Genomic DNA, 27,284 nt, shown 5'->3' with positions numbered 1-27,284 from the left:
ATGGTGACTATAGTCAACAATAGTATATTATATGCTTGATTATTACTAAAAGAATAAATCTTAAATGTTTTCACCACAAAAAAAAAAAAGAATTGTGTGTATTGATGGAGGTGTTAACTAACATTATTATGGTAATCATTTTGCAATATATACTTGTATCAAATTATCATGTTATATAACTTAGGCTTACAGTAGTATATATAGGGAAATGAAACATATATCCATAAAAAATTTGCACACAGATGTTCATAGCAACATTATTCATAATAGCCAAAAACTGAGAACAATCCAAATTCTCAACTTACAAAAAAATAAAATTTGATATAGCCATACAATGGAATATTATTTGCAATAGAAATGAATGAAATACGAATACGTGCTATAACATGTATAAGTCTCAGAAACATGTTAAGTGAAAGAAGTCAGACACCAAACACCAGATATTATATAATTCCATATGTATGAGATCTACAAAAGGCAAATCCATAAAGACAGAGAGTAGATTAGTGGTCATCAACTCCTAGGGGTGGGAATGGGGAGTGACTGCAAATAGGTAAGAGGTTTCTTTTTGGGGGTGATAGAAATGTTGCAAAATTAGATTTTGGTGATGGTTTAACAACTTTGTAAATAAACAGCATCCGTTGAAATGTATACTTTTTGTTTTTTGCTTTTTATTTATTTCTGAGAGAGAGAGAGAGAGAGACAGCGTGAGCAGCGGAGGGTCAGAGAGAGAGGGAGACACAGAATCTGAAACAGGCTTCAGCCTCTGAGCTGGCAGCCAGCACAGAGCTGGAAGCGGGTCTCGAACCCAGGAACTGTGAGATCATGACCTGAACCAAAGTTGGACACTTAACCGACTGAGCCACCCAGGTGCCCCGAATCGTATACTTTTAACAGGTGAATTATATGGTTTGTAAATCATATGTCAATAAAGCTATTTTTAAACGAAGCAAAGGCTTCTGGAGGAGACAGGCATGGTATAAAGAAACATTTTTTTTAAAGGATGGAAAGGATGTATGTGGATGATATTGGTAGGATAAAGGGGAAGGAACCAAAGTAGAGAGAGAAAATAACACAAGAGAGAAGTAATGAGGCTGGCAAGTCATAGACAACATAAACCTGAGTAAGATCAAGAGTTAATTTGGAGAAGGAACAGCATGTACAGGAGTAAGGACTTCCTTCCTTCTGAAGCAAACTAATGTAGATGAGCTTGCTGTAGATGGAAGAGAAAAAGGGAAGAAAAGTGAGAGTATTCATATTGGGTGGCCTATGATTTTACATACAGAAGGCAAAGTAACATTTTGCAATGATGAATTTAGTAACTTCAAGGGAATGTTGATGGTTCAGAAAACTAATGTGAAGAATAAAAAACAGCTGATAGATTATATGAATAAAAGGATTTTGGAGACATTAGGGCTTAGTTGTGTTTAAATCAAAATTTGTAAAACCCTTAATCATTAAGGTTATACATTTTTTCTCCAGCACTTCTAGCTTTCCATGAAACAGAAGCAGAAAAAAATTCATGGATTAACTGCCTGTAAACCTGTGTTTGATCTGGTAGAGTACAAGTTCCTGCTAAAGTTGGATGCAAAAGTGCAGATTCAATCAAGTGTAAACTACTCCAGCACTATTTTGGATATGATTATCACACACTAAATGATAAATTTCAAGATGTAAAACATATCTTAGAAAAACAATTTCAATTTAGTTAATCAGAATTAGACTTCCATCATTCCAGTGTGATTTTTTTTTTAATGTTTTTATTTATTTCTGAGAGAGAGAGAGAGAGACACAGCGTGAGCACGGGAGGGTCAGTGAGAGAGGGAGACACAGAATCTCAAACAGGCTCCAGGCTCTGAGCTGTCAGCACAGAGCCGGACAAGGGGCTCAAACCCACAAACCGTGAGATCATGACCTGAGCCGAACTTGGGCACTTAACCGACTAAGCCACCTAGACGCCCCCATTCCAGTGTGATTTTTAAGCTTCCTGAGCCTCCGAGTGATTTTACAAGTGATGCGAAGGGTGGTAATGCTTCCTTATCAAATGGAAATCTCTGAAGAACTAGGAGCCACTTAACCATTCTACGCATGGGTCCCATAGGAGGTCCAGAAGGTAGTGCTTTCCCAAGCAGCACCTCTGAACGCTTGAATGATTGCTGGATATGCAGATTCCTGGGTCCTTTCTCACAAACGCTGAATTACACTCTGAGGGTACAGGGCAAACATTCTGTATTTTTAACCAGGTGTAAAGGTGATGCCCTTGTTAGAATGGTTAAGTGTTTCTAGTAAGAATTTAATCTGAAAATGGTGATGGTGGGAAAAAGATCACTTAGAAAAAGGGAAGAGGGGATAATCTGTATAGTTTGGCAAAAAGCTTAAATTCCTGAAAGATTCTCTGGATTCTATTGTTTGTTACGACCACCTCTTTCAACCCCTAAATAATTCAAAACTTTTCTTCACAGACATGAATTGGTAGATCCAAAAAAGAGGGTTTATTTACTGTGTGAGAAAAACTAAAAGTGATATAAACAGATGTGAACGGAAGAGAATAACCAGATCCCACAGGAAACAAAATCGAGTAGTAAATGTTTGTCAAAAGTCATTGCTCCTCTGCTTAAAGGAGGATAAGGTTGCACACTAAAGCCCTTAATTACCCTGCTTTACAGGACCAGATTCATGGAATGTCGAACTAACATCAGTTCATAAGGCTACAAAGAACTTAAAACGAGACTATTAATGCTCTATTCTACGAATATGGTCTCATAATGCTTCCTAAGAAGCATTTTATCTACGTTGGTTTTATTTTAACTATAACTGAAGTTTTATGTTAAAATTAACCTTCCCTCTTTCCTCTCTACCCCCACCCCGCCCCCCAAAATTACAAGCTGCGAAAGTTTCAAATGAATTGTTTCCCTCCTCTTCACACACACACTCACTCACTCACTCACTCACTCACTCAAGCAAACTTTTTGAGATGGCCCTCCTACGTCCCCAAACTCAGCGCAACTCCAGCAAAGCCTCCCCTGGGCCGTTTTTCCCGTTTTTAACCCCGGCTCAGCCCTAGGGGCCCAAGGCTCGCCCTCCTCCCCTTTCCCCGNTGGCAGGTGTGCCTGGGCTGGAGGCAGGGAGGGGGCGAGGAGGGAAGCGCTCGCTCTGCTCGGGGGACGGAAGGCGTTCTGTGTGCGCCGTCGCTTTTCCTGCTCTGCTCTTCCTGCTTTCTTCACCTAGATTCGGCTGCACTGACCCCGCCAAGTGTTTCGGGGGTACGAGCCATCCTTTCTGCCCTCCCGCCGGCGGGGGACTCTTGAACCCCTTATCCTGCCGGCGCTTTTCGTCTTCGGGGTAGTTACGAACGCCGTGCCTGGTTTGGTTTTGGTTTAGGTCAGTGTTTTTATTTGATGTTTGTCAGCTGCTGGGATTCGCTTGAGCACTTGTCATAGCTTTGGAAGAGAAAATGCCTGGTTTACGCTGGAACCTAGATTGATTTTTGCGTCACGTATTTTGAAAGGCTGCGTGTTGTCTTGCGATGGCGGAACTTCGAAAACTTTTCTTCTCCGTGACCACTTGTACCCGCGCGTAGGTTAGTTTTCTTTCGTCATAATNTTTCTAAGTTACAATGAGTGGCAGGCCCCTCCTAATTATTTGTATTTTGTTTTTGCTCGTTGGCTTCTTATGCACTTTGGTGTTATGAGAGTCAACTTATGAGAGTTTAGAGTAGTCAGAGAAGCTCACAGAGTGTAAAATCTGTCCGTGCTCCACATCCTGCCATTCATTTTAAAGCAGTGAAGCGGTGGACACATCTATAGGTCTGTGTGTAGGTGTGGAAGTTAAGCTTTGGAGAAACTTGAATATTAAAATGTTAATTTTAGCATGGCCCCTTTAGGTATTTTTTTCTCACTTTACGTAACGTATCTTGTCTTTAGAATTCCTGTTTCTGGAATTAGAAAAGGAAAAAGGGGGCTACTTTATTTCTGCTTTGAAGAGGGTTAACCAGATGAAGTTGTCTCCTAAAGGTGGAACCAAGGATGAGGTGTGTTTGAAATTTTAAAGTGTTTGAATAAAGGATTTTTTTTAAATTTTAATGTTTTGGTTTTTTTCCTGAGAGAGAGAGAGAGAGACCGCGAGAGCAGGGTAGGGTCAGAGAGACAGGGAGATACAGAATCTGAGAACAGTCTCCAGGCTCTGAGCTGGCTGTCAGCACAGAGCCCGACGCGGGGCTTGAACCCACGAACCATGAGATCTTGACCTGAACCGAAGTTGGACGCTTAACCGACTGAGCCACCAAGGCACCCCTGAATAGAGGATTTTTAAAAATGAGTCTTTAGTTGCCTAATTGAAAACAATTGATAGATGACCAACCTCTAGATAATGGAGAATTCAGAAATATGTGGTGGAACTTAACCAGGAATATGGTCAGTATTTCAGTGAGCCTCGACATATATAACTGATTCATTTATTCAAAACCATTCATTGAGCAGACTGCTACAGCTGACACTCTTCCTTCAGAGCTGCAGTTTCAAAATTCTTCTATTAAAGCTGCCTTATCAACTCATGGCACATTGTTTAATATTTATGGTGCCCTCAAATCTCTGATACAAGTTATAGAGGCCTTAGTGATGTCCCAGTTATGATCACAGTTAGGTGGGCAGATGTGCCTGTCATTAACTTGCTGAAACAGTTTGTCAATTTTTCTTAATCTCTTTGGGCCTATATTTTCTTGTTTCTCTTAAATGAACCTGATGAGATGATTCTAAAGGTTCTCAATTTCAGAGCTCTTTTGCATCTCAAAGAAAAGACAACCAGTGAAAATGACTGGTGGTAAAGTTACAAAATAGCATTTGGTTGTAAAAACATTGTGGATCTCTCAAGTTATGCCTCCCGAGTTCTGAAGGCAGTTCAAGAAATAAGTGCCCCAGCAATAAATGTGATCATCACTTTTAGAGTTAGTTCCCTAGATTGACTCCTTTGAGAGGCAACACATGTATATATAGGTTAAAAAAAAAATAGGTTGTGCTTTTAGTTTCTACTGCCTTTGCTTAAAATGAGAACTCTTTTTGCACCTGCCTATCCAATGAATTTTGGATATAGGGTGTTGTTTTTTTTATGGGGGTGTTTTTGTATTTGTGTCTTTTAGAATGAGGATCTGTCAGTCTGTTTGAAAGGTTTCTTCTGCCCTTTCTGTTTGTGACTGCCTTTATTTCAGATGTTTATAACAGCTCCCTAAGTTTCCTTTTGTCTCTCACCCTTCATTCAATTCTTTAAAATATCCTCTGTACTATAGCAGTATTTCGTGTACAGACCCATCCATGCTTGTAGATTGGTTGTACTTCAGGACCCGTTTGTTGTTAGTGATCTTGCCCCATTGCCTGTTCAGTTGATAAAATCAGCTGTGTTGATAAAATAGCTTTACTGTTGACGTATTAAGGATGAACTAGATAGAATTTTGGTCAAATGTTCTTGATTTTACTCAGTTTTCTGTAAACAAACCACTTACTGGACTGTTATTGTTACTGATGCCTTTACTCCTTTTCTAGGTGGCTACCTTTGCTTTTACTAGCTTTTAGTGTTTTCTGACTCCAACATTATATAGTTGCCCCCAAGAAAACCATAATTGGGTTTAGACACATTAAGGAGCTTATCACACCATTGCTATAGCTATAGTTAATAACAGTTACAAAGAAAACATGATGCAATTCTTGTGTTTACCTAAAGAGTCAATTATGACTTGATTCAAGAAAAATTCTTGGACCTTGAGTATAGGTCATGTTTGGGAGTGTGACCATAAGCCTGTACTATGCAGCCTTTGAAAGTATTCACTTTACTAGATCATATAGTAATAAATAAGTGTAAATAAATTTATCACGTCTAAGTCACAGTTTATTGTGATACAATTATTACCATAAACTACACTGCATGTCAAATGTTTTCCCACTTGGTGACAGTATACTTTTAAACACATCTCTGTCTTGTTTAAATTTTATTTTCAGTTTTTAGCAGTTAAACACTATCGTTTAGGAGGAAACGGCGACAAGAATAAAATTGCCAGGAGCATTGGGGCAGACACTAGCAAATATTGTATTTAATCCTAATAATAACAACTCTATAAGCTAGGTAGGTACAGTTATCCCATTTTCCTGATGAAAAACGGAGCCAGACAAAGAAGTAAGGGGTGTAGAATCTAGAATCCATTTGAATGTTATCTTCATATTTCTGAGTTACAGCCCTCTCAGGAAAAAAAAAATGTGAGAAAAATGCAGAACTCTAACATGTATGATGTTAAATTAAAACAAGTTAAATTAGTTAAAGGCTAGGATGAATTGTCATTGAAGCTTCTTTAACGATAGATATTAAAATGAGCTGAAAAGTAGAATCCAATGAAGACATTAGAAAAGTTAGATACGTTTTAGGTTGGAAATTGCAGATGCAGATTATCTATAAGAGATGAGATGCAGATTATCTGTAAGAGTTAGATAATAGTTTATTTTGAACCCATGAAAGACCAAGTGCCTCTAAAAAATTTGGAGGACCACTTGAAAAAAAAAAAAAAACAACTCAGTGTTGGTCAGTGGAAGAGGGTGACCCTAGATGTCTACACTTAGTCTCATTTCTTAAGGTGGGAATTGTCAGGGAAAGAACCTTGACAAACAATCTCAACCTGCTCTGATAGTAACTGATGGTAAGTTTGAGCTCATAATATTGTTTCCTTATCAACCATGAGGTAGTTTTCCCTATTTTGGAATTGCTGCTCATCTCACTGAACTCTGCTCTGTGTTTTAGGACAAAGCTGCCTCTGAATATTTGAGGCTACAGTAAAGCAGTGATTCTTAGACTTTAGTGTGTGTCAGAATCACTTGAAAGTCTTGTTAAAACGAAAATGATGGGCCTTTCCCCAGAACATCTGATTTAGTACTTCTGGGTTGGGCCCTATAATACCCATTTCTAACAATTTTTACCAAGTAATGCTGGTGCTCCAGCTCTGAGGACCATGCTTTTAGAATCACTTTTTTCCTTGAGGAATCTTTTATCTATGATAAGGTTAGAAGTAAATATAGAAAGAGAAAACTTATTAAATGCTTAGTATTTTTGTGTTAAGTTTAGGAATAATCAGTGTACTTGGTTTTCAAACTACTGTTGTTTCAGAGAATTAGGCCTATTAAGGTGCATACAAATTAGTTTTGTAAATACTATTTAAAACACTTATTTGTGTAATTGTTTTTTTTAATTGAGAGGTGCACGTATTTGGCTTAACTTAGAAACCATGAGATTATTTAGAACTTAATGTTAATAATATTTAAAACTTTATAATGTATTACCTACAGTTCTTAGAACGGTTTACTTGTTAAAGGTAATTGAAGTGTTTAAAATAGAATATAGTAAATTTATAAATTCAGTTTATTGGATGTGAGAAAATTTAATTACCCAAGTTTATAATAGGATGATTTAATTTGTTTTCTCTTTGAGTTGATCAGCTATCAAAAGCACCTGGAAAGTGTGTTCAACATTACAAGATTGTCAAATAAAACGCACTTTATAGATGAAAACTTAGAGGAAAACTAGGCTTTTATATTCGTACTTTAGTAAATCAAGTAAGTAAAGTACTATTTTATTAATTAAATAGTTTTTTCTGTTTATAAAGACTCTTTTCATGGTCAACAACAAACTTACATTAAGAGACTCTTGATAAATTGTATTGTTCCAAAAAAGCGCATGTTTTAAGGTTGAATTCATGTGTTAAAGAAAGGTCAAAAATTTGCCTTTGTTTTCTGACATTCAGTGAAAAAAGGGTAATGTGATCAGACATAAATTAGTGTCCATAAGATAGACAAAACTGTTGATAAGATAGGAAGGAGAAACACTAAATTTCTAATTTCATTTAATTTAAAATAGCCACAGGTGCCTAACTGCTGTCGTATTGGATAATGCAGAAATAGAATCTAGAATCCAGATTCCTCAATGCAGTTCCTTACTGGTCACGTTTCAGTACTCAATAGTCACATTTGTTAGTGGCTACTAAAATGGGTAACGTAAGTATAGAACATTTCCATCATTGCTAAAAAGTTCCTTCATTGCAAGAATATCACTATTCCTGTTAAAATGAGAAAAAATTCTCATGGAACTCTAATATAGCAAAAAGTATCCTTACCATCTTTATAGTAAATAGAACTTCTGATTTCAAAAAGCTATTTTTTAACACCATTCTTTAGTATGATTCAATGGTATAACAACAAAAGGCAAGTAATAAAAGAGTTCTGACAGGGCCAATGCAGTTAAACCAAATATGCAGTTACCAGATGGTGTATCTTAACTCAGGGGTAAAAAGTGCTAGTATAAACTACAGATTTTCTTATAGTGAAGACTCTGGATTTTAGATTTTCTAGAGCAGTGCTACTCAGTAGAACTTTCTGCAGTGATGAAATATTCCCTATTTGTGTTATCCATTATGTAACCACTAGGCAAGTGTAGCTATTAAAACTTGAAATGTGACCAGTGGGGAACTGAATTGAGGAATTTGAATCCTGGATTCTATATCTGCATTGTCCAGTATGGTAGCAGTTAGGCACATGTGGCTATTTTATTTTAAATTAAGTGAAATTAAAAATTTGGTTTTCAGCCCCACTTCCCATATTTCAAGCACTCCAAAGCCTCAAGGCTAGTGGCTACCAGATTGGGTAATACAGATATAAACTATTTCTATCACTGCAGAAAGATTCACTGGGAAGCACTTTTCTTAGCAGTGGGACCTAATCCTGACTGCACATGAGAATTCCCTTGGGAGATTTTTAAAAATTCTGAATAGCCAGGCCCCACTTTTAGCATGATTTCTATGATCAGACAATAATCAAAGAGTAGATCATAAATCAGAATCTGTAAGTTTAGGATTTCAGCTACTTTTTTTTAAATGTTTTGTTTATTTCTGAGAGAGAGAGAGAGAGAGACGGTGTGAGCCGGGGAGGGTCAGAGAGAGAGGGAGATACAGAATCTGAAACAGGCTCCAGGCTCTGAGCTGGCTGTCACCACAGAGCCCGATGCGGGGCTTCAACCCACAAACCATGAGATCATGACCTGAGCCAAAGTGGGACACTTAACCGACTGAGCCCCCAGGTGTCCCGACTTCAACTAATTTCAAGTTTCCCGGGTGATTCTAATGTGTAGGTGGGATTAAAAAACACTATTTTCCTCAATCCTGTTTCTCAATCAAATTACTGATCCTTGATGAGTTTTTGTTTTTTCTTTTCATCTTTTTTCTTCCCAAGCATTTTGGGCATGCACCTGTCTTATAATTCAGGTTCAGAAAAAAAAGATGTGTGTTTAAATTGCATGCCAGCATCTGGATAAAATTGAGACCTTTGGAAAATTGAGGTGACAGTGAAAAGTTCCTGAAAAGAAGACACATTTATATGCTTGAAAGAGAAATGCTGAAGACAGATCTTAGTATATTTGCTTCTAGTCTTTTATAGCATGTTTCTTTTTTTTTAGTAAAATTCATGTGTGCTAACTATGAAGAAGTCATATATTGCAAAGGTTAAAGTTTAAAAGCCACTTCTAATCTAGCCATCCAGAGAGATAATTAGTATCAAGATAGGCATTACTGTCAAAATCTATGTATATGTACATATAGAATGATGGTCAGAAGGAAAGAATAACTGAAAGACATTATTTGTTTGCCCTAAGTATTTCCTAAAAGATGTGTCTAAAGGAAAGCAGAATTTTACAAATTATTAATAAGATATTGATATTTTTAATTCTAACCTCAGTTTTAGGCAGGACCTACTTTTTTAAAAAAAATAAGTTTGTCTTGAGAGGGGGAGAGAGAGAATCCCAAGTAGGCTCTATGCTGTCACCATAGAGCCTGTTGGAACCCATGAACCTGAGCTGAAATCGAGAGTCCGACACTTAACACACTGAGCCACCCAGGCACCCCTAGTTGGGATATACTTAACTCTTGGAGATGACATTAGCAGTTTCATCTCCCACATTTTTCCTCATCTCCTAATAGTTACTTCTTATATTATTTTTACATTTTTCATACTTGTAACATTCACAATTAGTTTTTCAATTACATTTTTAAAACATTGTTCAGGGGCACTTGGTTGGCTCATTCGGTTAAGCGTCTGACTTCGGCTCAGGTCATGATCTCACGGTTCATGGGTTCGAGCCCCGTGTTGGGTTCTGTGCTGACAGCTATCTCAGAGCCTGTTTCAGATTCTGTGTCTCCCTCTGTCTCTGACCCTCCCCTGCTCACACTCTCTCTCTCTCAGAAATAAATAAAACATTAAAAAAAATTGTTCAATATTCCTCACTAGTCCTTTTATTATGCCCTCCTCATTCTTAGAGTTTTTATTTTGATACATTTGGCGTAACTTCAGGTTTTTGGCATTCAGGAGTATTTCCATAAAGAAGTCTTAAGCTAGAATGTTTTTTCCCCTACTAGGTGATTTGCCTTTTATGAATGAATTCTTCTTTTATTTTCCAAGCACTATAATTTAATCAGGAGCAGAAAGGGAATAATCAGATGTATGTGTGCTTATGTGTTGTGTAATACTCTTGGGAATTACATCTTTCCTCTAGGATCCATGTTGATAGAACAGCCTCCTATATGGAACAGCCCTGGTCTTGACATAAAGGAAATAGAGAGTTAAGATGTATAATGTTGATCTTAACACTTTAACACTTTACCTGGAATACTCTTCACTTCTGTTCATGTTTCAGTGAGCAAAGTAAGTCACATGGCCGTGCCAGACATTAGTAGGATACTGATTTTATATTCCTCCCCAAGGAGGAATACAGGCTGCTTAGCAGCAGTGAAGTCTATCACAGTGGCTACTTGAAAAACAACTTTTTTAAGCCTGTCCATTTATTTTGAGAGAGACTGAGTGTGCATGGGAAGGGCAGAAATGGGGAGAGAGAGAGAATCCCAGGCAGGCTCCACACTGTAGTGTGGAGCCCAGTGAGGGGGATTGAACCCACGAACCGCAAGATCATGACCTGAGCAGAAATGAAGAATCAGTAGCTCAAAGGACGGAGCCACCCAGGCACCCCTCACAGTGACTACTTTAGAAAACAGTTCTATTAATTTGACAGAGATTTGAAAATTACTAGTCTTATTGTCACCAGTAGGGAAGCCTGTTTTTTTTCCTGTCAGTTATTCAGTCTGCCAGTTTGATCCTCAAAAGCTCTATTAACAGTGCTTCTCAAATTTACTGTACATTCAAATCAGTTGTGAATCAGTAGTTCTGGAATGACACCTGAGATTCCAAAGTCACTGTAAGCTCCTAGGTGATGCCAATGCTGTTGGTCTTTGAAACACAACTTTAAGTAGCAAGGCTCTATTATTGCACTTTGTATATTGGAGCTTTTCGCTTAGAAGTGGATCACTGAAAAAATCCTTGGCTAGATAAAGAAAAGTACGAAAAGGGAACAACTAATGGGTAGGAAACCAATAAGAATATGAGATATTACCAAATAAAGGGAAAGATAAACACTGGGAAGGAGTTAGTTTGTGAATGCTTCACAAAGATAAAATAAAATAAAATTGAACAAGCCCATCAAATTTGCCATGGAGTTCAGCTTTGCCAAGGCAGGTTTAGTGAACTGGGAAGAGAGAAGCCATTGTAGTGCATTGTGGAATCAGTAGGTGGGGATGGAGTAAAGATAGTGAAAGTAGACTCTTGTTTTCAAACTTTCAATGATGAAAAGAAGCAGAAAGAGTGAAAACTAGAGGAGGATGTTCACAAAGTTGAAGAAAACTTGAGGGATTTTTAAATTTGTTTTTGTTTTGATTATGGATGAGGAGTCATCAGAAGTAAGGTTTGCTTGTTTTTTTTTCCCTATATTACCTCACTGTCATGGAATCATTAGAAAAGCTGTAATAAGCAAATCTCGTGTATTTTAGGAGATGATTTTAAAATCTTAATATCTGTATTATTGTGTTTGAAAATACTGACTCCCAGCTCAATATTTTTAAATTATCACACTTTTTATCAGTAGCTACTACCAAAATTATAGTATTCTATTATAACAGGAATCTTTTAGTATTTTAAAACTGGATGCTGCTTTCATTGTTGGTTTTCAGGTTTCTTCCTCCAGTCTGCCTTTCCCATCCTGTTACCAAAATGATCTTTAAAGTTCTAATGCTGCTTTGTCAATTCTCTGCTTAAAAATCTTTTAGGTCTTCTGAACCTGGTATTAGCAAGCTGGGTATTTCAGACTAACCTGCTGAGAACAATTTGAAAAGCACAGCCAAAACAAAATAAATTTTATTGAGGGTATCCGAAAGCAAACTGATACTGACTAGATTAGGACCTGAGTGGACAGAGACCAAGGAGAAGCAGCTCCAATTTGGGATTGCTTTTTCCCTGGGGAATGTGTTGATTCTAGAAATAGCAATGGGAAGATTAAAGGGTGTTTAACAACATACAGGTATAAGGGAACAGGGATAAAATACAAGACCCTAAAACATTGTACCTTAGGGTACAGAAAAACTGAAGTCGGTGGATTGTCGTAGGATATTGGCTTAATTTCAGATCATCATTCCTCTATCTTTAGTAACGAGATCTGGCATTGCTAGTGTCCTCAGTTGTTTGACAGAAGCAGACAGTATTTTCTGGAGAAGTACAGCTTTTTGTGTGTCAAATTCTGTCAGTAGGCAATTTTGCAAAAAGAATGCAGCACAAAGAATATAATTAGGCACATGACAAGATCTCAGAAACAACAGTGAATAGAAGCAGACCTACAAGAACTCTGGATATTGTAGTTATAACTTCAAATAGCTGTGTTGAAAAAATAAAATAGCTGTGTTGAGAATTATGAGCTAATTGAGGATTTTGAAGAAAGAAACAAGCTATAAAAAAGAAAAATAGACATTCTAGAACTGAAAAATGTCATAGGGTGGCAAAATAACATTCTCTAAATAGCAAAAGAAGAAATTAGAAGGTATAACATTTTGGATCAGATTATTAAAACAAAATATCGAATTTTGTAGGATTCAGCTTAGAAGAATGTTTATTGCTCTAGATTACATGTATGTGTCTGCTTCTGGTAAAGATGGAGTAAAATCTAAGTCCCTTGCTCTTTACATCAAGGTAATTGTATCTGGGGAAAGTTTTACATATTCATTTACCTATCAGAATTTTCCTGAACACCTACTGTATGCCAGACATAATATAAGGTGCTGGGTATATAGAAAGGTTTCTCAATCTCAACAGTACTGAAATTCTGGGAAGATCATTCTTTGTTGTAGGGGAAATGTGGTATATGTTGTTTCGCACACCATGTTTAGCATTGGCCTGTACCCACTAGATGCCAGTAACATTTTCCCAGTTGCAATAACCAATAATGTGTCTCTATTTCTTCATTGTAGAATGATACCTACTTTATAGGGTTGAGGAATCAGATAAGGTGATAAATATGAAGTACTTATAACAGTGGCTGGCATATAATAGCACTTGATAAATATTATTTTGTTTGTTAAGTCATAAATATGTACATATTTCTTTTTAAAAAATTTTTAATGTTTATTTTTGAGAGAGAATGACAGAGTGGGAGTTGGGGGGAAGACAGAGAGAGACACACACAGAATCCAAAGCAGGCTCCAGGCTCTGAGCTGTCAGCACAGAGCCTGATGTGGGGCTCAAACTCATGAGTCATGAGAAAATGACCTGAGCCGAAGTGAGATGCTTAACTGACTGAGCCACCAAGGTGCCCCTATTTATATATTTCTTTATTTTTTTAATGTTTTATTTATTTCTGAGAGAGAGAGAGAGACAACGTGAGCAGGGGAGGGTCAGAGAGAGAGGGAGACACAGAATCTGAAACTGGCTCCAGGCCCTGAGCTAGCTGTCAGCACAGAGCCCAATGCCGGGCTCGAACCCATGAACCGTAAATCATGACCTGAGCCAAAGTCGGACGTTTAACCAGCTGAGCCGTCCAGATGCCCCTATATTTCTAAAGTGTAATAACTTCTGTGAGGAAGAAGAGTAGGACCTCTCCTATCCATATTCCCTCTCTGGGTTCTTTTATGCTGGCAACTGACTTTAAAAATGTATTATGAAGTTACCTAATAAGAGACTGGGGTAGGTAGCAACTATGATAATTTACAAGTCTCAATTCTGATTATGTGACTGTGTTTTCATATTGTTAGATGAGAATGATCACTTTGTTTCATTGTGCTCTGGTACTTATATTTATGACTAAATGTTTTAATATTTATTAAAATTTAGAACTGTTTATAATAAAATTATTAAAAATAATGCATAATTTTAAAGTTTTAAAGTGGGTACTTTAAATTTATTTTAAAGTTTAAACTGTAGAAAGCTGGTACATTGGTTTTCTTGTTCTAAACTGCTCTCCATGGTGAACTCTTGAAAATGAGAGCAATTGTAAACTTCATTGTGATTAAATGTTTAATGAACTCTTGGGATATTATGAAACCCAAATTGAAAAACTTCTATTAGGCAAAGTAAATGTAGACTAATGGTTATTCCTAAAATCAATTAAGGGTGAATATATATTATTAGTTAAAAATAGTCTGTAATTGTACTTTGCATTGCTTAAGAAGTTTAAATGGCAAAATGAGGATAGTGTTTTTGGCTCCCTCTACTGTTTATTAAAAGATCAGAAATTACTATTTAAAACTTTTATAGTAGTTTTATATTTCAGATAGCTTAATATTTTATTATAAGAAAATCAAATTTAAATATATGTTATTCAATGGAGAAAATACAGAATAGAAAAAGCAAAAATAGTACCCTTTTCCATAAGCATTATATCATTTAGCATTTTTTAAAAAACTGAATGTTTCATTTATTTTGAGAGAGAAAGTGAGCACCAGCAGGATAGGGGCAGAGAGAAAGAGAGAGAATCCCAAGCAGGCTCCACACCATCAGTACAGAGCCCATGTGGGCTCTTACGACCATGAGACTATGACCTAAGCTGAAACCAAGAGTCAGACGTTTAACCAAATGACCCAGCCACGCGCCCCTCATTTTACATTCCTGCCATAAATACAGAAGAATGCTACTTTTTCTACAATTTAATGTGTAGTCAGGCTTCTGAATTTTTACCAGTCTGATAGGTGAGAAATTGTATTTCAGTGTAGTTTAAATTTGCATTTCTCTAGTTATGAGTTAGATTGAAAATTTTATAGTTTAAAAGCCATTTTTACATACTTTTGTGAATTGTCTAATCATTTGCCTATTTTTCTGAGTTTTTGTCTCCCCCCCCTCAGATTTTAAGAGTTCTNTTTACCTCCTAGGGCTGTAATATATGAGCCATAATTCTTTGTTCTTCTTTATGGAAAATTAATGACTGTTTATGAGAATTGGGGTAGTTCAAGGTACAGAACATCAGTTCATTCACACAGGTGGTTTGCAATGTCAGGCCCTTTGTTAAGCACTGAAGAGGCATTGTGGAACAAAGCAAGCTCAGTATTTTGTAGGTTACCCGTTTAGTAGAAAGGATTAAAAAGAGATCAAAACTTAAAACCTTGCTAGGTGCTACGAAGGAGACCTACATATGCTATGGGATTAATAAAAGAGTCTTGGGTTAGCCTATGTGATCAGGAAGGTTTTGGGAGAGTTTTTTCACGCATTGTGGAGCTGAGCTTTTTGGGATTCAGACTTATTGTTTTTATTATTAATGCTTTATTAGAACCATTCACCAAACTGAGCCACTTAGGTACCTATAAACAAGCTAGTATGGTCAGAATTCATCTAAGATTAGATAGAAAACAAATGAAATAGATACTTCTTAGATTGTTTGGGTTTGGGTAGAACTAATTTTCCTGTCATTTTAATCTTGTAGAATATCGACGGTGAATATATTTTGCTGTTCACTGTCTTTTTCAGTTTTGAGTTTTTTGTTCTTTAGAGAGTGATTTTAATCATTTAAAGAGTGATATTTTATCATTTCAATGTAATAGTTGTTGCGTGAACTATAGATGAAAAGGTTAGCACTAATGCAGAATTTAAACTGAAACAGATACCATAACCTTGGTAATAATGACATGTTCAAGTGAACTATCTTGATTATCAAGTGAAATACTTAGTGCTTTATCTGAAATGAAATGCATAAAAGTGTGTTTATATATGAAAGCATATCTTAATTTATAGTATGTAGACAAGGAATTTAGTAATTTAATTCGATAGAGAAGACTCCATCTTTAAGTATGGTTGTAGAAGTAGAACTATTTTCTCCTGTGAGAACTAATGTTACCTTTTTCAGACTTGGTTTGGTTAGTAATAATAATGTATCCTCAAATATAGTTTATTGTAATCAAGTTAAATGGGTTGAAAGAAATCCATAATTTAGTTGTTAATAAAATTTGATAATCCTTTCTGCCAACTGTTGCTTATGTTTTGAATTGACTTCCAGTTATTTTTTTTTTTTAATGTTCTATTTATTTCTGAGGGAGAGACAGCATGAGTAGGGGAGGGTCAGAGAGAGAGGTAGACACAGAATCCAAAACAGGCTCCAGGCTTTGAGCTAGCTGTCAGCACAGAGCCCGAGGCGCGGCTCGAACCCACCAACCGTGAGATCATGACCTGAGCCGAAGTCAGACGCTTAACCAACTGAGCCACCCAGGCACCCCTGACTTCCATTTATTATAGTGTCTCATACTGGTCAGCTCCTAAAGCAAGCAAGGAGGAAGTACATTTCCTTTTTCAACAATTGGTTGCATTTTAGAGCAGAGAATCCCAGGGAGCACGCTGTAGTAGTAGTCTAGTAGATAACTGCCCATTGAGCTCTAGTTAGCAGTCCTTCACATCACTCTGAGAGGAAAATGAATTTAATAGGAATTTTACCTCATTTTATTTCAGACACTGGCCAAAAGAAGACCTTAGACAAGAAAGATGGGAGACGAATGTCTTTTCAGAAACCTAAAGGAACTATTGAGTATACTGTAAGTTACTTGCTTTTAAAAAAGCTGATTTGTCTTTGCAAGAACGTTACTTAAGACATTCTTTGTTTATATTGTAATAAATAAGATAAAGGTTGTTAATTGCCTTATTTCAAAAATCCTGTTTCAATAACTGCTATTAATAATAATACTTAAGATCTTAATTGTATTTTAGGGTGTTCTTTTTTCCTTAAAGAGAAATTTTATTAAGTGTGATACAAAGACATTTATTGCAGCAAATTTAATTTAATATAGATGGTAATTTATAGGGAGTCAAAGTTCCTGTGTTCTAATAATTTTTATTAGATGAGCCTTTAGAAAAATATTTACTCTTTGAGAAATGTGATCTTCATTATATTCCCAGCAATGCTAATGATAATGAAAAGGGCAGATAGAATAGATAAGTTGATATTTATCTTCCAGAAAAACCTGTCACATGATGATTATTTGCACTGATTTGTAGCTAAGTTTCTTTAGCTTTGAAATGGAACTTGCTTCTGTATTCTTAAAATGACCTTCAAAATCTCCCTGCAGTCAGTTCTTTACATTTCTGGTTACTATGGAAAACCGAAGTGAGACATCAACTTTAGTCTGTGGTGTAATGCTTATTGGATTGTATGTAAATATTGTTTATTTAGATAATGTTAATAATGTTATAAGCCAATTACTTCAGCTGACCTTCATTTTGTGTTACTGTTTTTGCTTTTCTAATATGTTATAACTGTATTAAGAACATAGAAATTTTAAACAATTTCTGCATTTGTGTCATCATGAAACCTTCCACACTTGGTTTGAATCTTATTTTCCATGAATTCTTAAAATTGAACAAATTACCAAAAATTTGAGGTATACTTTATTTCTGTATTTTGTGTAATTGATGATTTGAGACTTTAAGTATTTTTAAAAGTTGAGAACCAGATATTTAGGGTAGAATTTTTACCATCAAAAGAATCTCTTCTTAAAGCATATTATAAACTTGAATGTGCTTGTACCTTCTCTGCATGATTGAGAAATTGAGAAAAGTTCAAACAGTAAAATAATAGATTATGTAATTTGCTGTGTCCGTTAGTGTTTATTCAGGCATAAGATTATAGGCATGAGGCATAAGATGTTATCTACACATATAATTGTGTGATTGTGAAGAATTGTAAAAATTCAGTTTGTCTTTAATTTAGCAGTTTACCATTCTTTCCTTGTAATTCAATAAAACTTGTGTTATCTGTAGCAAAATTAAATTTAACTTAAGAACCATTATTTTGTGGGGGGAGGTTAATTGAAACTTGCAATTATATTTTTTTGTAACATTATTAATGACCTTTTGGAAATAAGTATTAACCAGAAAAGTTATAAAACATCCTCTTGCAGGTTTTTGTTTAGATTCTTTCCTCTTGTTTTTTAAGTTGTTTATTCCCTATGCCATATCCTAGAAGAAAGAAATGTATTTCTAAAACTAAGATTTTATTATCTTATATTCTATTCTTATGATAGTTTTATAAAATTTTGATATAGTATCTGTATATAAAGTTTATGACATTTTTATATTTAGGAAAATACATATCTCCCTCTGTTTCTCTTAAAATAAAACTTATAATGTACTCTCAAAATTTGTCCTGAAAAATTTATAATCTAGTTTAAGTACATTTCAAACCACCTAAATATAGCACATATATCGTACTATATGTTTTTAATTGGGAAATCACTTTAAGTAGGAATCAAAAGTAGACTGTGAAAATAGTATACATTATCATTTTCTTCCTAGTTAACTTAATATTTGTATACCTTTCTATGAAAGAGCCTTTTCCCAGGTCACCATTTTCTAATTATCAAACATAAAGATAATTAGAATAGTATTTTCAGTTTAATACAGGCATACTCTGCTAAAAAAAATTTGTATGTTTTTAGGTTCCGTATGTTTTAAAAACTATTTAAAGGAATAGTACATCTTTAAAGCCTTTGTAAAATAAAAATCATTTGTGTTTTCTAAATTATATTTTATAGTTTGAAATTACTTGAAGTAATAATTCAGGTATGTAATTGTTATATACTATGATAAAGCAAACACACTGTATCATAATAGGTTGAGACCATCTGCTAACAAAACACAAAATTTCTCAGGTTATCCTATATCTAAAGATGGAAAATACCACTTGTTAATCAAATGTGAGATTGGTCCACAGACATATTAATGATATTAATATCTCATAGTATAGTTTTTGTGTTATGACAGATTCAAATAATTGATTTTTTCTTTTAAACAGGTTGAATCAAGGGATTCTTTGAATAGTATAGCCCTGAAATTTGATACAACGCCCAACGAACTTGTTCAATTAAATAAGTTATTCTCCCGAGCAGTTGTTACTGGACAGGTATCTTTTTTTAATGCTTTGGTGTTTAGAAGTATTGAGTAGTAAGACAGAATTTATCTATTGAAGTATAGTTAAAATATGGAAAATTTAGGCATAATTTTATGCATGTTGTGAACTAACTTTGGTTCTTAGAAAATGTTTTATTTAGGTATGGCTTCACCTCAGACTTTTACATGTTTAGGTAGTGTTGCACTATATTGATGTTTTAACAAGACACAATAAGCTTTAGACTGTTTCAGCTCTTTTGTTATTATAAACATTTCTGTAGAGAACGCTCTTATACATCTTTCTCTTTTTTTTATATATGCAGGAATTTCTGTAAAGTCCTATAAGTAAAATTGATGGGTTAAATGATAAGTGCATTTTACATTTTGCTAGCTATTACCAAATAGTCCTATAAGAGGAACACGCATAGTATGTGATAATTATTGTTTCCCTACCCTATCCTTGACCCTATTTATTATCAAAGTTGTCTAACCTGAATTTAAATATCTTTTTTTGCTTTGTTAGAAGTATTGTAGTATATATTCTTTAAATCTGAGGATTTTTATTTTTTCTGCCTATTGGTGAAGGTCATTGTTAATGGTACTTGCTTATAGAACACCATTCAGTTGTTAATATTTCAGTTTGAGCAAATCTTCATGTGAATATTTTCTTACAGGTTTTATATGTTCCTGATCCTGAATATGTCTCCAGTGTTGAGAGCTCACCATCTTTAAGCCCTATAAGTCCTCTGTCACCAACATCTTCCGAGGCTGAATTTGATAAGGCCACTGTAAGTGTCCCCACGTTTAAAAGATAACTATAAAGAAATCTCACTGTATATGTATATATCATCATTGGTTTTTATCCTACTTTGACTATGGTTAAAACTAAATTTTACCTTTTTATTCTGTTATATAACAGTTGCTTTTGTGGGGTTTTTTTGTTATATAACAGTTTTTAAAGGGAGCATTCTTATTAAACCAAACAGCTTAAATTAACCCACTATTATTGGTGGTGGTCCAAAGATATTCATCAGCTCTCTTCTATAAATGCCATATAATAATTTAACTAAAGAAGGAGTTTTACCTAACAAACATGACAATGTCATGATAGGAAGTCCATGCCCAATTAATTTTTATTTCAGTTTTATGTCACTTTTTATAGTACTTAGAACACTTGAGTTTACTTTTGACACACTGCCCTTTAAAAAATAATTTATCAGGGCACCTGAGTGGCTTAGTCAATTAAGCATCTGACTCTTGATTTCTGCTCAGGTCGTGATCTCACAGTTCACGAGATTGACCCCCACATCTGAAGCAGTCTTTGCACTCGCAGAGCCTACTCGGGATTCTCTCTCACTCTCTCTCTCCCTGACACATGTGCACTCTCTCAAAAATAAACAAACATTTAAAAAACAGTTTTAAATAATTTGTCATCTTAATACTTAATTCTTCTAAGTATTCTGAGCAGTTAATAGTGGATTGATTTACCTAGGATTTTTAAGGCATGGTCTATATGTTACATTTTACAAATGAATTTTAAAGAACCAAACTGCAAGAGCGCCTGGGTGGCTCAGTCGGTTAAGCGTCCGACTTTGGCTCAGGTTATGATCTCATGGTTCGTGGGTTTGAGCCCCGCGTTGGGCTCTGTGCTGACAGCTAGCTCAGAGCCTGGAGCCTGTTTCGGACTCTGTGTCTCCTTCTCTCTCTGACACTCCCCTGTTCACACTGTCTCTCTCTCTCAGAAATAAAACATTTAAAAAAAAATAACCAAACTGTATTTAATAATTTTGATTAAAATCTCTCTAAAAGAAACTATATTTTTGTGCCTTTTTTTGTAAATTAATACTAATCATGATTTCTCATTTGCATGATGGCTTAAATATTATGTTTATATAGAAGAGGGTATTCCTATATTAAGTGGCTAAATTCCTGTGGGAGATTCTTTGGTGATGCCTTGCCTGCTTTAGGAGACATCCTTTTTTTCTTGTCCCAATTTGCAGTCACAGTTTAAGATACCAAATGACCTAAGAGTAACAAAATACAAATTATTAATGTTAATTTGCCTACAAATTATTAGACATTTTTAATTTCTAAGCTCTATTGTTTAACTAGTTTCATTTCTTCCATGGAATAAAGTACAAGATACATTGATTAGTGTTTTTTGTTTTGCCCAGGGACTTTTTGTGTGTGTGTGTGTGTGTGTGTGTGTGTGTGTGTCTGTGTGTGTTTGAGAGAGACAGAGAGAGAGAAGGGTCATTTTCAAATATGTATTTGTTGGATATCTTATTTATAAAATATGACAACACTGTACTTTAGAATGCAGTCACATGAAAGGAATGTATTATCTTTTTCACTGCTGATGAGAGTGGAAGTCAGGTTCTAATGAGTAGGGGGTATTGCTGGACTAGATGATATAAGAATATGTTTTTGAACATAGCTATGCCATTTTCCCATAAGACTTAACAAAGAGCTGTACTCATAAGAAGTGCAGCAACAAAGGAGATGTAGTGTTAGAAGAATTTGCCTTTTATTTTTTATTTTTCAAACCCTAAAACGAAATTGTGAAAATTTGACTATAGCATTGTGCCTGACTAACAGTCTATTTTGTCTTTTTCTGACCCTTATCTTTAACCTGAATCTTCCTACCAACTGACTTTCTTGAAAGGCACAGATCAGAAAGAAGAGAATGCTTAAGCTAAAGGGAGCAACAAGGCCAGGCCTTCGCCTGTGAGAAAATGTTCTCTTCCTCATTTTTGCCGTGGTAGTGAAAGAGAGGGAGAGAATAATAAAAGCCATATGAATGACTTTTAATCTATAGTGACTCAACTGCTGTCAAAGATGCCCAAAAAGTATGCTCTAATATGACTCGTCATAAGAATAAATTCTTTCTCCCTGGGATGGATCCAGGAAGGAGTTAAGAAACATTGAGTTCTTGAAATTTTCCATATTGATTATAGGTAATAGTCAGAAATAATTTTTTGGAATGGTAATTTCTTAATTTTTTTTCCTAGAAATATATTCATTACTAGACTCCCAATATATTATTCCTTTTTTTTTTTTTGTTAATTTATTTCTAGGAGAGAGAGAGAGAGAGACAGCGTGAGCAGGGGAGGGTCAGAGAGAGAGGGAGTCACAGACTGAAACAGGCTCCAGGCTCTGAGCCGGCAGTCAGCAAAGAGCCCAACGCGGGGCTCGAACCCACGAACCGCGAGATCATGACCTAAGCGAAAGTCGGACGCTTAACCGACTAAGCCACCCAGGCGCCCCGATAATATTCCTATATAACTTTCCATATATCTCAAGTGTTTATACCCCTGCATTATAATTATTGGATTTTTGTCTCCCATTCTAAGCCCCGTAGAAGCAAGGAACTTATGTTTTATTAGATATAACTCACATTTGTATTATAGTAATTAAAATATTTGTTAGTGTTATTGTCACGTTTTTCCCAGAAATATCAGTTTATATTTCTAATAATCACCCATAGGTTTTCTGAATGTTCAGCTGTTTAGTAGCTTACCAATGAAGCTAAATTGTATGTTCTTGACTGTGTTAGCATAAAGGATCTCAGTGGGTTTTTAAAATAATTTTCACTTAAAACTATTATCTTTGAGAATTTCCAGGGTCAAACAATTTTTTCACATTTTTTCCTTCATATTGATGAAAAAACCTGGAAAGAGGTAAAACTAACAAAAGTGTAAATAATAAATAGCTAAAATTAACCATGTGTCAGGTACGATTCTAAGTGCTTTAAAAGTATTGTCATTTATTCCTAACCTCAACTTGGCCTAGCTGTTGTTGTTGGGTTTTTTTTTTTTCCTTATAGACACATTCTACACCCTTTTCTATTCTCCTTTGGGCTTTAGACTATATCATCAGGCTCCCTGCCTTGAGCTTTTCCTGGTTTTGGTCTTTTGGAAACATTGGCAGAAGATAAGACGAAAGGAGCGAGAAGGGGGCATATTTATTCTCCTAGCTCCCTCCATACAGGGTCACTTTAGAGTTGCAACATTCTCCAGCCTCTCATCTCATCAGACAACCCTTTCCACAAGTCCTTCTACAGGGTGTCTGTTTCTTCCTTACCTTTTTAGGCCTACAGGTGATAAGGAAAACTCTGTTGTTTATACACATTGCATAATACTTCTGTACAGTTCCATTTTTAAACTCTCTAAATTAACTCAAGTTGATATACCACCAAGTTCTTCTGGTACCTGACCAATAACAGTGTTTATTTTACATACAAGGAAACTGAGGGAGAGATGTTAAGTAATTTGTGTCTAAGATCCTTCAGTTAGCTAGTAACTGAGTTAGGATTCCAACCCAAGTAGTCTGTCCAGAGCTCATATTCTTTATTACCATTTTATAGCTGGAAAATCATGTGTAATATTTAATCATACTGTACAAAAAAGATGACCATAATCAACTTTTTTTTCGGTTCACTTGATCTAGCAATGCTTTGCTTTTGCACATTTGAATCCTTGGGTCAGTGATTGAGGCTCAGTAGATAGATGTTTATACTCTATATTTTTAAGGACCTTTGTATCCCTAGTGGCTAAAACAGAACTGCACAAAGAAACTTCAGAAAGCCCTCATGAGCTTGAAATCACTGAATTAAGAATCAGAATCTACACATACCAGTCAAAACTAGCTACATAGAGATACTGATCATGGGTAATGTACATGTATGTAAGTTACAATTAGATCTAATTACAATTCCTCTGAACTTTTTTTTTTAAAGAAATGTCCTCTCATATGCTATACTTTGAGCATTTAGTAAGCTAATCTCATGTATTCTTTTTAATAGGATTACATTGACAAATCGGGATTGCTTATAGATACTGAGCTGTAGAATTTAGACTTTGAGGGAACCTAAGAGATCATAACGAGGTATATCATCATACAAGTAAAGTATTTTACAGTGTTTCTTGCTTAGTCTTTGTGAGTGATATGGTTACATAGTAGGTAATGTTGTCAACTGGATTTGGCAGCTGCTGAACCATAAATTTGTTGATAGCTTTGTGCCATCTTGCAGGGGGCCTTCCAGGGGCTTTTTGGAATGGAATTGGCTTTTTTCCCCCTGTGCACATGTATCAGTTGATTAGGAGAATATCTGAAAGGGAAGGTGTATAGTATTGCTGTTAAGCTTACTAGTTGATGTATTGACATGGGTTTACATAGTAGCTTCATCTTACTTATTGGGCAAGTTATTGAACTTGGCCAACCATAAGTTTCCTTTAAAATTAAGGTAATAGTATATGCCTTAATTTATATACTATATAATTTATATAGTATGAATGATTTAAAAATGTAAAGGTTAATATAGCACACTTAAATGTAACAAATAATCATATATACCCATTAATATTATTGTTACCTAATATCCCTTTTTCAGTGAGTGTAAAATTATTAGTTTGTATCATAAAATGAAAAGATAGAGAACTTTGTTAATAGGTATTAATGATTGAATAGTGTTCTCCAGCTGTTAAAATCTAATTCCATTTTAGTTTTTGAAAAATGTAATCATAGCATATTAAATACAGTTATTTTGCAGTATTCTGTACTGATCTTCCTTCAAGAGTATGCCAGGTACCTGCCCAAATGGTAGAGATTCACCCCCATATTAGGAGAGTGATACAAAATTTAAAAAGGAAGTCTAAAATTTTGCCCTCACATAGACTTAAGCAGTTAGATCTATTTATTGAAGCAGAAAAAGTTCTGTTAAAATTTGAGAGTGCTTNGAGATGAGCACTGAGTGTTATGTGGAAACTAATTTGACAATAAACTATTTGTAAAAAAAATAAATAAATAAAATTAAAAAAATAAAAAAAATTTGAGAGTGCTTTTCAAGTATTTCAGAGGCTTGAGATTGAAGAAGAGGATGTTATTTCAAAAGGCCAAGTATTGGGTATTAGTTACAAAATGCCAGATTTTAGCCCAAAGTTCTGACGAATCTTGCTACTATGAAAACTATTCTACAAGATAATGTGCATTAACTCAAGAAGCGTAAAATGCCTCTGGAGGTATTTAAAACAAAGAATAAAGGACATTTTTCCAGCCTTTCTACATTGTACAGAATGTTGAACTTTGGGAAGAACCATGAATTCTAAAGGGTCTCTAGACTTGGATATAAGCAATTTTAACTGAAATATACTATTTTTTAAGTTAAGAATATAGACAGCAAGCTATAGAGTAGCACCATGCATATCTGTCACTTTGTCCCCGATACAACTATGGATATTTTCAAATCATTTTAGAGTCAGGGATAACAAAAATACTGTTTACAGCTATCTAGTTCAAAATTGTAAGTATCAGAGTGGACAGTAAGTTTTATTATTTCTTGTTTAATAAGAAATCATTTATGTATCAATCATGTATACATAACTATTATAAGTAAAAGTGTGTGTATATATATATGTATATATATGTCCAGTTTTTAAAAATGTATTGGTAATGGTCCATGGCACTATAAGAGCTAAGAATATGTGAGCTCACTAATACTTTGTAGCATGACATTGATAAATTTTTGTAAGCAATTTTATTTTATTTTTTAAAAAATTTTTTTGATGTTTATTATTATTGAGACAGAAAGAAACAGAGCATGAATAGGGGAGGGGCAGAGAGAGAGGGAGACACAGAATCCAAAGCAGGCTCCAGACTACAAGCTGTCAGCACAGAGCCCAATGAGGGGCTTGAACCCACAAACCATGAGATCATGACCTGAGCTGAAGTCAGATGCCTAACCGACTGAGCCACCCAAAGGTGGCTCTTTGTAAGCGATTTTAAAAGGCTCTTCCAGTGAATGGTTTTGGCTGAATTCCTAAGTATCACATACAAGCACTCCCATCTTTTCCCTGCTGCCAACACCTGAGGGATGTTTTAAATGGTCTTCTCAGGAGCAACTAAATGTGTGTGTGTGTGTGTGTGCGCACGTGGCGCACACACACACAGTGTCAAGGTACAAGAGACGTAATTTACAACATTTTCCAGATGATTCATAAATACATATCCCATTATGTATACATCATTGAAAATGTAAGTTTAAGCTGTGAGAAGTCTTTACTGAATGTGAAAACAGTGACATTCTTTGAGCTGACCTCCAAAATGTGATGAGAATTGGGGAAAGCTATTCATTTGGGTTTAATAATGTGCAATTTGTATTTAGTTCTCTGAAGTGCCTTTATTTATTTATTTGTTTGTTTGTTAAAGAATCCAGATGTGGTCCACCCAAAAGAAGCAACTCCCTTACCTACTTTCACTGGTATTCGACCTGCACGAGTTGTATCTTCAACTTCTGAGGAGGAAGAAGCATTTACTGAGAAATTCCTTAAAATTAATTGCAGATATATTACCAGTGACAAGGTAATAAGTAATACTTCAGAAAAAAATTTTAATTGTGCTTCATTACTGAAATATTTGATATTTACATTTTAAGTTATTGACATCAACTGCTTGAATATATTAAAAATACTGGTGGAAATACTTTGTATGGACTTTGCATATAACTAACTTAGAATCTGGTGGTCTTCTGCCGTTGTTAAAGGCAATGTGATATAAATTTACTACAATAAAGAACTCCCAATTTGCTATTGATAGAATATTTCAAGTATCTGATCCAAAATGACCACTCCTGGCACTGTTTGGAGTGATAACTTGCAAACTTGGTATAACACACAAAAAGAAGATAACTACTGTTTATTCAGTATTTACTGTATGCCAGAAACTATATGAGATGTTTTAGTTATTTCATCAATTCAAAATAATCCTATGAAATAGGTGGTTCTATTCATTCTTCACAGGAAAAAACAAAATAAATCTAGGGTCTCTGTCGTGGCCAGAATTCAGACCCAGTGTGAATGTATGTTTCATCTGCCACACCTTGCTGCTTTTGATGCAGAGACCTTCCAGTGTGCAGGAGGAGTATAGTAAAATAATAGAATTGGAGAAGAAACTCCAGATATGGCTCAGAAAGTAACTGTAGTATGTTAACAACTTCAGAAGTCACACATGGTTTACTTTTTCTCTCAGAACTTTAAA

The 27,284-nt window shown here is 35.2% G+C and overlaps 1 protein-coding gene across 4 annotated transcripts in view; it reads left to right on the top strand.

The window, feature by feature from the left end:
• OXR1 (oxidation resistance 1) overlaps positions 1 to 27,284 on the top strand; it is a 360,417-nt gene that overhangs the window by 285,697 nt on the left and 47,436 nt on the right. For 3 of the 4 annotated variants that reach the window (XM_077748152.1, XM_077748153.1, XM_077748154.1), the window contains 4 exons: positions 16,818 to 16,900; positions 19,156 to 19,263; positions 19,925 to 20,038; positions 26,457 to 26,609. In XM_077748152.1, the coding sequence (XP_077604278.1) occupies positions 16,818 to 16,900; positions 19,156 to 19,263; positions 19,925 to 20,038; positions 26,457 to 26,609 (458 nt within the window). Of the gene's footprint in view, positions 1 to 11,420; positions 11,430 to 16,817; positions 16,901 to 19,155; positions 19,264 to 19,924; positions 20,039 to 26,456; positions 26,610 to 27,284 lie in introns of those variants that run through there. The other variant, XM_077748155.1, reaches the window with a different exon arrangement.

This window comes from Crocuta crocuta, unplaced genomic scaffold (assembly GCF_008692635.1).
Source record: "Crocuta crocuta isolate KB4526 unplaced genomic scaffold, BGI_CrCroc_1.0 scaffold39, whole genome shotgun sequence".
Lineage (NCBI taxonomy): Eukaryota > Metazoa > Chordata > Mammalia > Carnivora > Hyaenidae > Crocuta > Crocuta crocuta.
The sequence above is the reverse complement of the archived record's forward strand: the minus strand, read 5'-3'. Positions and strand labels throughout refer to the sequence as shown.